We start from the raw sequence: 11,444 nt of genomic DNA on the forward strand, positions 1-11,444 counted from the left end.
CACTTTTGGTGACGCTTCGTGCATCGGGAAAAGTACATCTTTTATCACAGAGGATTGGAGAGGAGAGGTGGAAAAAAAAGGCTCGGGATGGACGCATAATATTTTGCGTCGACAAAAGTATGTAGAAATTTTTCATATACAAAAGTGCGTCAATGCGTTGGCAAAAGTATAGCTTTTAGCAACGTAAAACTATTCATCGGTAAAAATTATACTTTTAGCGACGTAAGTCAGCATCGACAAAAGTGTAGCTTTTAGCGATGCAGAATGAAGCGTCGCTAAAAACTATATCTTTGGCGATGAATGATAGCATCACTAAAAGATATTATTTTTGGTGACGCAATATAAACGTCGACAAAAGTATTACTTTTAGTGACGCAAATTAATACGTCGCTAAACGTTAAAAATTTAGCAACGCAATTTAGTGTCGGCAAAAGTATAATTTTTAGCATAACTATTAAAAAAGTATAATTTTGTCAATACTAATTTGCATCGTCAAAAGTAATATCTTTTCTGTCAACTATAAGCCTACACTGAAGCTGAACATCCACAAAACATTTGCTCTCATTCACATCAACAAAGAAACCAAACATCAAATTATACTCCAAACAAGTTGCATATTATGATAAACAAAGAATTTACTCCCATTAGAAAGGTTTTTGTTAAAGAGACTCAGCAAAAAATTGCATTAAGAGAACTTGTTACATTGTGAAGGCAAGAAAAGGAAATACATGAAATATTGCTGGATTATAATTCATCTTCAGGTTGTTGCTGATATGAAGTAGAGTCACCATTTCTCTTCCTCTTCAGCATCTCAATGACTTCTTAAAGAGGTGGATCTCCCGGCCTTCGAAATGTTTGTTCCCCTATCTTCATCTCATATGCTTCTGGCTGGCTCAGAACAAATTCTTTCAACTACAGAAAACAAATCTCTTATGTTGGATGAATTTTTATCCAAATGAATTATTTTCTGCAGTATACGAACTAACTTGAAGAACTGAACGGAAGAATAAGATTCATGTAACTAACTCCAAAATTTTGGGATAAAGACTTCATTCCTGAGCTAAATATGAGATTGATTTGTAAAGACATAGAATTTGTTTGTTAAAGTGTTATATTTCTTGAGATGAAATTTTACTTTCATAGAGATATTATGAGGTCTGTAATTCTGTTTCTGTACATGGATTTATCTATGAGTTGTGTAAAGAAATGACAGACAAATAGAGAAGCTAAACATTTGTACATCTACTAAATTTTCTACATATAAAAGAGGGATTCCTTTATTCCACTAACCGTCTTTGAGCTGTGAGATGAGTGAAAAAGAGCTAGCAACGGTAGTTGAATAATGAAGAAAAATTGTACTAGGAGTAAAAAGCATGCACACTTCTTTTTGTTTATATTGGTGGCTAGAAATTAGACATATACAAGTCAAAGACATGCTGCTATGATTGTGGAGATGGATAATCCAAATAAGCCAAGAGATGAGTTATCTCTGTCATGATGATTCTTAGACTAGTAAGATCAGGAAGTATCTTCCCTATCATAATGATAAGCTTATGGACTTGTGTACAAAGTCCCGTGTAAATTCTCTCAAGAAACACATTCACTATGCACACATGTATAACAAAATTTACAAACGTTTCATTTACGGCTAAAAAGACCATATTGCTAAATTTTGTTATAATGCATTAAAACCCATCAAGCCTAATCATGTTTGTGCATCCCATCAAGCTTCATCATCACATACACATGCACATGCATCATAAGTTCATCATAAGCATGCTCATGTGTATAAGTGTCATTATTGTGCACGTTTTGGCCATTTGGCAAAATTTTGCTTTGATTTGAAAAAGATTTCACATTTTCCAAATGATTTTAAAATACCACAAAAGTTTAAGTGTAATATTTGTGGTAAATTTTTACTACAACAAAATACAACATTGCCGACGACACAAAAACGTCGGCAAAAGTTTAGAAAACGTCGGGAAAAATCTTTCCCGACGCAAAATGCAGCGTCGCTAACGAATCACCAAAAGCGCGTCAAGTATTTAGCGACGCAAACACACTGCATCGGTAAAAGTCAACACTTTTGGTGACGCTTCGTGCATCGGGAAAAGTATATCTTTTAGCGACGCATAATATTTTGCGTCGGAAAAAATATGTAGAATTTTTTCATATACAAAAGTGCATCGACAAAACTTGTACTTTTGGTGACGCATGCAGCGTCGGCAAAAGCCAATACGTTGGTAAAAATATAGCTTTTAGCAACGTAAAACTATTCGTCGCTAAAAATTATACTTTTAACAACGCAAGTCAGCGTCGGCAAAAGTGTAGCTTTTAGCGACGCAGAATGAAGCGTCGCTAAAAACTATATCTTTGGCGACGAATGAAGCGTCACTAAAAGATATTATTTTTGACGAATGAAGCGTCACTAAAAGATATTATTTTTGGCGACGCAATATAAACGTCGACAAAAGTGTTACTTTTAGTGACGCAAATTAATACGTCGCTAAACGTTAAGAATTTAGCAACGCAATTTAGCGTCGGCAAAAGTATAATTTTTAGCATAATTATTAAAAAAGTATAATTTTGTCAATACTAATTTGTATCGTCAAAAGTAATATCTTTTCTGTCAACTATAAGCCTACACTGAACCTGAACATTAAAAAAAATTTGCTCCCATTCACATCAACAAAGAAACTAAACATCAAATTATACTCCAAACAAGTTGCATATTATAATAAACAAAGAATTTACTCCCATTAGAAAGGTTTTTGTTAAAGAGACTTAGCAAAAAATTGCACTAAGAGAACTTGTTACATTGTGAAGGCAAGAAAAGGAAATACATGATATATTGTTGGATTATAATTCATGTTCGGGGTGCTGCTGATCTGAAATAGAGTTACCATTTCTCTTCCTCTTCAGCATCTCAATGACTTTTTAAAGAGGTGGATCTCCTGGCCTTCGAAATGTTTGCTCCCCTATCTTCATCTCATATGCTTCTGGCTGGCTCAGAACAAATTCTTTCAACTACAGAAAACAAATCTCTTATGTTGGATGAATTTTTATCCAAATGAATTATTTTCTGCAGTATACGAACTAACTTGAAGAACTGAACGGAAGAATAAGATTCATGTAACTAACTCCAAAATTTTGGGATAAAGACTTCATTGCTGAGCTAAATATGAGATTGATTTGTAAAGACATAGAATTTGTTTGTTAAAGTGTTATATTTCTTGAGATGAAATTTTACTTTCATAGAGATATTATGAGGTCTGTAATTCTATTTCTGTACATAGATGTATCTATGAGTTGTGTAAAGAAATGACAGACAAATAGAGAAGCTAAACATTTGTACATCTACTAAATTTTCTACATATAAAAGAGGGATTCCTTTATTCCACTAACCGTCTTTGAGCTGTGAGATGAGTGAAAAAGAGCCAGCAACGGTAGTTGAATAATGAAGAAAAATTGTACTATGAGTAAAAAGCATGCACACTTCTTTTTGTTTATATTGGTGGCTAGAAATTAGACATACATCTCAAAGACATGCTGCTAGGATTGTGGAGATGGATAATCCCAATAAGCCAAGAGATGAGTTATCTCTGTCATGATGATTCTTAGACTAGTAAGATCAGGAAGTATCTTCCCTATCATAAGTCAAATCTGGATTAAATCTTTCATTATTGAAGACTAATTATGTCAAAAAAACACAGCAGTTTAATATGGAAAGGCTCTAATGGTTTGTTAACTTTGGTTAGTTTGCTAACAAAGAGCACAAATTGGAGAAATTAATGGATCCAATAACTATGCACTTGTTGTTCTCTAATCAATTTAAGGTATAATTCAACCTAAAATGGCTAAGAGAAAGCAGCACAAATTGGAGAAATTAATGGATCCAATAACTATGCACTTGTTGTTCTCTAATCAATTTAAGGTATAATTCAACCTAAAATGGCTAAGAGAAAGCATGCTGAGTGCTGAATGCTTAGTTAGTGAATTTGGATAGTGTAACATAATGTGCCTTTGGTGGAAAAACCTGTCGAAAAAATGAGCCTTACACGAAGAACAAAGTGACTCATTGGTAGCAAGAATGAGAATAGACATACTACAACATTCTCAGCTCATATTTGCCACTCGATAGCGACTATTGAGCCAATTAAGTCATAAAAATCTTTCATATCCCTTAACAGGTTACAGGATAACATATCAATAATATTCATAGAAAGCAAACACTTCAAACATTTCCTTATTCATCAAACAAAACCTAAAAAATCACAATACACGTTACTCCCAGTAACTAGCATAACTGCCAAAGGTTCATAGTTGCCCTACATTGCATATCTGGATTCACCTTCGGCATATAGAGAGCAACGGCAGGTGAACCCATTGCTCGATGACGATCAAAGGAAATCCATAAGCAGAGGTTTAGAGAGGGATTTCTAAGACGAATAGGCTCAGGGTTTTATAGTAGAAGAATAAAAGGACATGTGGGTTCAATTCTGGAATTTGAGATGGCATTTACTTTGTACATGCTCAGCATACCCTATATTCCTCTCCTTTATACACTAGTGGAAAATCATGTATCGCTGACGGGCTTTCCCGTCAGCGATGCCCCAATTCCCGTCAGCGATAAGTATCGCTGACGGCGTCCCGTCAAGGATCACGCTCAGCCATAGTCCCTTCAAGAAGTACTATCAGACTAGGTCGCCCGTCAGCGTATAAGTATCTTGCTGACGTCAACAGCTGACGCATCCCCCGTCACGATAGAGAAACATCCGCTGACATATTCCCTTCAGCATTTACAACATTCGCTGCGGGGATCTCCGGTCAGCGTTTAACTATCGGCCTACGGATCTCCCACACGTCACGATATTGTAAATATCGCGACTGGCTTCCGTCAGCGATAGATCTGCTACACGCGGAATTCGTCAGCTATGTTATGATTAACCTCGCTGACGGTTCCCTGTCAGCATACCTTCGCTGACGGGAAGCCCGTCAGCGATAAGTATCAGCAGCTAAAAAAAATCTGGTGATATATACTCAGTTCCCTGTACATATATATATTCCCTGTACATACAAATCTCCAAACGACATTTCACACGCATTCCAAAACATCTCGCAATGATACAATCCAAATTTTCCCAATTAAACCTCTCATCCAATCAATTTTCACAAACAATCGAAATATATACATTCACTTTTCACGATAAGTTCCAAATCCACAATAATAATTTTCACAACAAACAATACACACATATCATAAGTTCTAAATCCTCCACAATATACAAACACGAGTATCATAATCTCAACTATAAAGATGTCCACAATATACAAACACGAGTATCATAATCTCAACTATAAAGATGTCCACAATATACAAACACGAGTTTAGGATATAACTCACTAAGATAGGTCATCCGCCCTATCCATGTCATCGTCCGCGTTGCCACTGGCGGATCCATCCCTACGACTCGTGCTCCCAATAGTATCATCTCCAATCTAACAACAAAATAATTTAAATTTAGAATCACATAATATTGTGTGTAATCATGTTTTACATATATAATAAGTATACATGTCTGCTACTCTCTCCACTACCAGTAAATGCCTTTTGAGTGGCCAAGAAGTTCATAATCTGGCTTTGCACCCGAGTAGGAACCCGCCTTCTACAAGATTTCATTATTTGCCTAGAAACCATCGCAAAAGTAGCAGTAGGCTGGATCACTCGCATAAGCTCCTCTTGAATATCCTCCCACATCTCCTCGGGAATCTGACCATCTAACATACTCATCACAGAGGAAACAAGCTGCATCGCCTGCTGAGTGCAATCCTCCTGCGGCATGTAAGAGGGCCCCGATGGCATAGTCGAGGGTGTGGAAATCGGCGGAGGCTGGAATTGTATAGACACCCTTTGAGCTCCAACTCCCATCCACCTGGTCCTCCCTTTTTTAGGAAGTCTACAAACTAGATGGCTCACATTATAATTCTGCTCTCTAGTCAGGGGCTCTTGGCTCTGTGCAACAACCTCAGAATACGTGTTTTCCAGAGCTTCCTAGAAGTCCAAAAAATAAATTTAAGAATTAGCCTTTCAAAAATAAAAGATATTTACCTGAACAAGTAAAATAAAAGTACATGTGAAGGGTGTTTTGTGCAACATAAAAGTACATGTGAAGAAGGGTGTTAAGTGCTAATAAATAGTTGTTTCTTATGCATTGTTATATCTTATGCATTGTTATATCCTAACAAGCAAGCCCCTCATATTTATAGCTATCTGACCTTTCAAAAATAAAAGATATATTTACCTGAACAAGTAAAATAAAAGATGAAGTAGTTCCACAATTGAGGAGGCTAAGTGCTAATAAATGGTTGAAGGGTGTTTTGTGCAACATAAAAGTACTACATAAAAGTACACATATAATTCATGTATGATAATTAAGATGACCAAAAGAAGAGTGCAAACAATAAATTCCCAACATGATAACAGGCTAATAAGAGCTAAGATAATTAGTTAACCTGCATTTTCTTGGCCAATTCTAGCTTTTGTTTCTTAGTCTCATCGTCATCGTACCCCTTCTTAAATTGAACCATCGTTCTCCTGTGCAGTTCTGGTAGTGGGATAAAGGGAGCGTTCTGAAATTTAACAATATATTTATTAGTTTTATTTATCAAATATTCTAAGAAGCGGAGAGAATATACATAGAAGATTAAAAGACTTTATACTGTTGTCCTACAAAATTGATCCTCAATCTGGGCAAATGAAGTAGTCCCCGTATGATGATCGTAATCTTTTTTTCATCGATTAAGTTTATTTCTCCTACATTTTTCCTTCAACATGAACAAAGAGAATTTTAGTGCGGTATAATATACAATGGAATATATCACTAGTTTCAGATAAATAACTTGATGATAATTAACTACTATACATATTTACCTGGTGCTGCTCTTGGCCCCACAATATTATAAGTGCAGCTAAGTGCTCAGGGTCAACCCTCTTATCTCGCTTGTATATCCTCTCCCAGTTGTGAGTGAAACAATCAAAGCATTTCTTCTTTATCTCATGTCTCCACTCCCGAAGAGAATGCTTGAACTTTCCCTGGTATCCAAATAAAAATTCCCACCCTACGGGATTGTCTTCGATGTTGAAATATCTCTAAAAAATAAAATATAGTTAAGCATGAACAATTGATAGAATTGAAAAATAATTGTGTTAAATATAAGAATTTACCCAACAATCTCGATATATACTCTCCAGGACATGAAATGGATGCTCCCAAGCCTCGTAATAGGGATTCACATTATCACTCCTCCGTATCAAACATCCAAGGTATGAGCTGAAGTTATTAGCCCATTGTCTGGTTGGAATCCCATTATGTCCCCATCTCACAATTGCTCGGAAACCATCCGCCGGTAACTTTTTTTTAAAGTCACTTCCTTGGCGTCCTTTCTTCTGGTAAAGTTTTTCTCCTACAAAAAAGAAATAATAGATATATCAACACTTTTATTTAATCAACACTTTTATTTAAGCTCTTAGAATTTACTAAAAAAGGAAGAAGAAAAATTCTGGAATTGATTAAGTTTTTGATCAAACTCACCAAATCTTTGTCTGATTTCATTTTTTGCATCAGACAAAATCTCCTCAATCTGTGGGGCCCATTCATCCAATCTTCTTTTCGCAAGCATGTATTTTTCAGTCTGCTTGAGTCTATACCCCTCTGCACATGCTGGTAAGGGACCGCGCTCAATCCCAGATATGTATGCTCGAAGTATAACTGGAGGATTTGCATATAATGGCATGTGGGTCGGCTCTTCCTCACCCTCACCTATAAAAATAAAAGAAATAAATTATCATTGTGCATATATCATGAATAAAAATACGTTCGTTAAACCAAGTTATACCTGACATCTCTCATGAACTCTGAGGCTCTTCCTCAGTGGATTGGTCTTGACTGGGGTTAGCTTCGAATAACCTCCTGTTAATATTTTTAGACATATGCAAGTTGAATAAACATACAAATTAATATAACATAGATGCAAATTGGCTTGGCGAAAATAAAAACAATATGTATTGTTGCGTTACTAAATTTTTCATTTCACATCAAGTTTGTAGGCATTTGCAAGCTTAATATACAAAATAAGATATTACATATTTATATCGTCCAAAAGGTAATTGAGATACAATGTAGTGATATTAAAGTTTTTATTATACAATTTGCAAACTAAAAAAAGTTACATGAAGACCCGATTACAAATAATTGCTGTTTAGCTCCTATTAATGTCTGTGATAATATTTGGAATGTCTGTCCGAGTTGTTGGAGCATCCGTTTCAAACACTACGTTTTGAGGGTACGAGAATTCATTGATCGCTGTATTTGGCTCATTTAAGTTGTTTATATAGCTCTCGTCATCATCTTCATTAGTGGAAGGTTGAATATAAGCCCTAGAATCCTTGTACAAGACAACCCACTCGTCTTTAACTGTAGGATCTTTCACATAGAAACATTGTCCCACCTTAGATGCAAACATGAATTTTTCATCACTATCAATTTCTTTATCGAGATTGACAATTGTAAATCCAAAGGGATCCTTTTGAGTCTTTGTAAAACACCAACGAATCATGAACATAATGTATTTATGTTCATTTGGACCACCATAGCCGTAGAATATCTCCACCACATCTTCCAACCTTCCATAATATGTCATATTATTTTCAACTGGATTCTGATATCTTCTGTTTGAGAAACATTCCCGTGAAGAGGTAGCCATGACATCACTATTCTGGGTGACCTTCGTATCATCAACCTCCATTGTGTGAAATTTATAACCGTTAACACGATACCCACCATATTGAATTACAGCATAGTAAGGCCGCTTTGCGTGAACCTTCACTTCTTCTGATATTTGATTATTAAGGACAAGTTGTTCCTGGATCTAAATATATACAAAAATAAGCAAACTATTAAATCAAGACATTTCTAAGTTTTTTATCAATGAAATACAAATATCGCTAAATTTAACAATACTTACTTCACTATTCAACCAAGCAGGGAATTCCTTCATATGCCTTTCTTTAATGTCATGTACAGCTGTACTACCGGTAACTTCATTCTTAAGTTTTTTCTGATGTTGCCTATTAATGTGCATAAATTTAATTATTATTGTCAAAATAAAAATTTTGTCAAAATAAAAAATTAAAGAGTAAATGGTATTAAAAAGAATTTTTAGATATTTTACCTCCGATACTCCGAGAAGATTTCAAGATTATTTATAACATATGCATGCGCTTGATCTAAAAATATGTTAGAATAATTTTTGTTCAGCTCGCGAGGATAGAGAACTGTGTACTCCTTATTATCAACGGGTGCTTGAAGTTCAGTTTGTTCCCCTCTCATATAACGAGAGGGACACTCGCTTCTCACGTAACTTTCAGCTATTGAACCTTCTGGGGGAGCTCTGTTATGTAATTGACGCTTCATTGAACCCAAATATCTAAAAAAGGAATATTAATCAAATATAGATGTAAAGAAATTTACATTTAATAGATCATAATATTTGATGCTGGATCGATTAAATTTTCTAAATACTAACCTCTCTATGGATTACATCCCAACGATAAATGGGACTGTCCTGCTATTTGCAGCCTCCTCCGCGAGATGATGTGTAAGATGAACCATTATTGTGAAAAAAAGATGGAGGAAAGAGCATCTCCATTTCACACGATTGTTTCACAAAATATTTTCTCCAAGTTTCTCAAAGTCTACGGACGTCTATAACTTTAGAACAAAGCTTTCTGAAAATCCACAAAAATCAATAATCCTTCACTGTTTTTTTATTCTGCATAGTACTGCGTAAGTGCCACAGGTTAGCAATTGATGAAGAAGCGTGATAATCATGGAGTTTTAAGCCCTAATAATTTTCCTTTCTTGCCACCTGGACATAGTTCGACATATGTCTTGCGGAGAACCCTCTGGTAACTTATTGCATTTGAGGACTTGGACAAAAATGTTGGCATACTCAACTTTCCAACATTGGTATATGACGACCGCAGGCAACTCTAATCGGCTCATCTTCCGCATAATTTTTGGCTGCAGTTACCTCTCTAATGTTCAATTGCAGTTAGATCTCGACGAGCTCGTAGATCATCCTTCTGCATTATTAGCAATCTTGCAACAGTGTGGACAAAGATTATCACAGATATTTTTTATGTGCATAACGTCCAAGTTGCTGACGTATTTTTAGCTCTTTCAATAGGGAGTGAAAAAAAATGCCTGAATTTTGTCCATCCTGAAGTAATTTTTACGACTTCAGCCCTATCACCACCACTTGTGGTTGCTCTCTTTCGTTTTGGTATCCTTTTGTTAATACGCAAGTCCCTTAGCTCCAAAGTAAATCTTTTTCGCAAAGCGCCCTTCTTTCCAAACCTGACGGCAGGGAAATTCTCAAGCAAATGTTACAATCTGATCCCCACGTAATGGACACGGAGCATCTCTCTTCCAACAGTATCATCAAAAACTTGCTCCATTTTTTTGTTCTGTACCTCGATGTTTTATGGTTCAACCACCTTCTACTTAAACCAATAACAAAACTTTCGAACTGTTGCCCCTGCAGAATAAATGGCCTTTGAATCTGGGACCACACACTGGCATGCATTATGTCCCTTTGTAGACCAACCTGAAAGATTCGCCACTGGCTTGGAAATCATTAATTGTCCATAGTAAAATAAGCACGTTAGTCTGAAAGACTGCTTTGCATGAGTATCATAAGTCATAACCCCTTCAGTCCAGAGTTGTTTTAATTCATTAATTAGCGGTTCTAAAAACACATCTATGTCATTGCCTGGTGCATGCTTGCCTGGTATCAATAATGAAAGTATCATATACTGTTGTTTCATGCAAAGCCAATGTGGTAAGTTGTAAGGCGTTAATACCACAGGCCATGTAGACCAACAAGAACTCATTATCCCAAATGGATTGAATCCGTCGCTAGACAAACCTAGTCTAACATTCCTACACTCATTCGCAAACCAAGGAAAAGTTCTATCCATATGCTTCCACGCCTCTGCATCAGCCGGATGTCTGAACCAAGGAAAAGTTCTATCCATATGCTTCCACGCCTCTGCATCAGCCGGATGTCTGATTTTACCATCATTAGTACGTTCTTCCATGTGCCACCTCATTTGCTTAGCAGTGTCTTTATTCATATACAACCGTTTTAGCCTTGGTATTAAGGGAAAATGACGCAGGACCTTTGCTGGAATCTTCTTTTGCTTAAGCATAGACCTTGTTGTCCCATGTGTTGAATAATTTTTGCGTTGTACCCACCGTGATACTCCACAAATTGGACACTCCTGAAGATCTTTGTTATCCTTATAGTAGAGGATACAATCATTAGGGCATGCGTCGATTTTATTGTAATCAAGTCCTATAACAGAAACAATCTTCTTTGCG

At 36.1% G+C, this 11,444-nt stretch overlaps 1 protein-coding gene and 1 long non-coding RNA gene across 2 annotated transcripts; both read right to left on the reverse strand.

The window, feature by feature from the left end:
• Positions 5,282 to 6,630, reverse strand: LOC109845221. Its single transcript, XM_020414444.1, has 2 exons — positions 6,514 to 6,630; positions 5,282 to 6,052 (listed from the first exon to the last, which is right to left on the reverse strand). The coding sequence occupies exons 1-2, from the start codon at positions 6,586 to 6,588 to the stop codon at positions 5,555 to 5,557; spliced, it is 573 nt and encodes a 190-aa protein (XP_020270033.1). The 5' UTR covers positions 6,589 to 6,630; the 3' UTR covers positions 5,282 to 5,554.
• On the reverse strand, positions 6,742 to 7,378 carry LOC109845222. The gene is made up of 3 exons (XR_002248254.1): positions 7,226 to 7,378; positions 6,932 to 7,150; positions 6,742 to 6,825 (listed from the first exon to the last, which is right to left on the reverse strand). It is a non-coding gene; the product is annotated as an uncharacterized LOC109845222 (long non-coding RNA).

Source organism: Asparagus officinalis, chromosome 6 (genome assembly GCF_001876935.1).
Source record: "Asparagus officinalis chromosome 6, Aspof.V1, whole genome shotgun sequence".
NCBI classification, from domain to species: Eukaryota; Viridiplantae; Streptophyta; class Magnoliopsida; order Asparagales; family Asparagaceae; genus Asparagus; species Asparagus officinalis.

Coding starts and splice junctions, on each gene's coding strand:
- LOC109845221 (XM_020414444.1), bottom strand. CDS start 6,588: ATGGTTCAATTTAAGAAGGGGTACGATGACGATGAGACTAAGAAACAA. Junction 6,053..6,513: donor AATTGGCCAAGAAAATGCAG/GTTAACTAATTA, acceptor TTGGACTTCTAG/GAAGCTCTGGAAAACACGTA.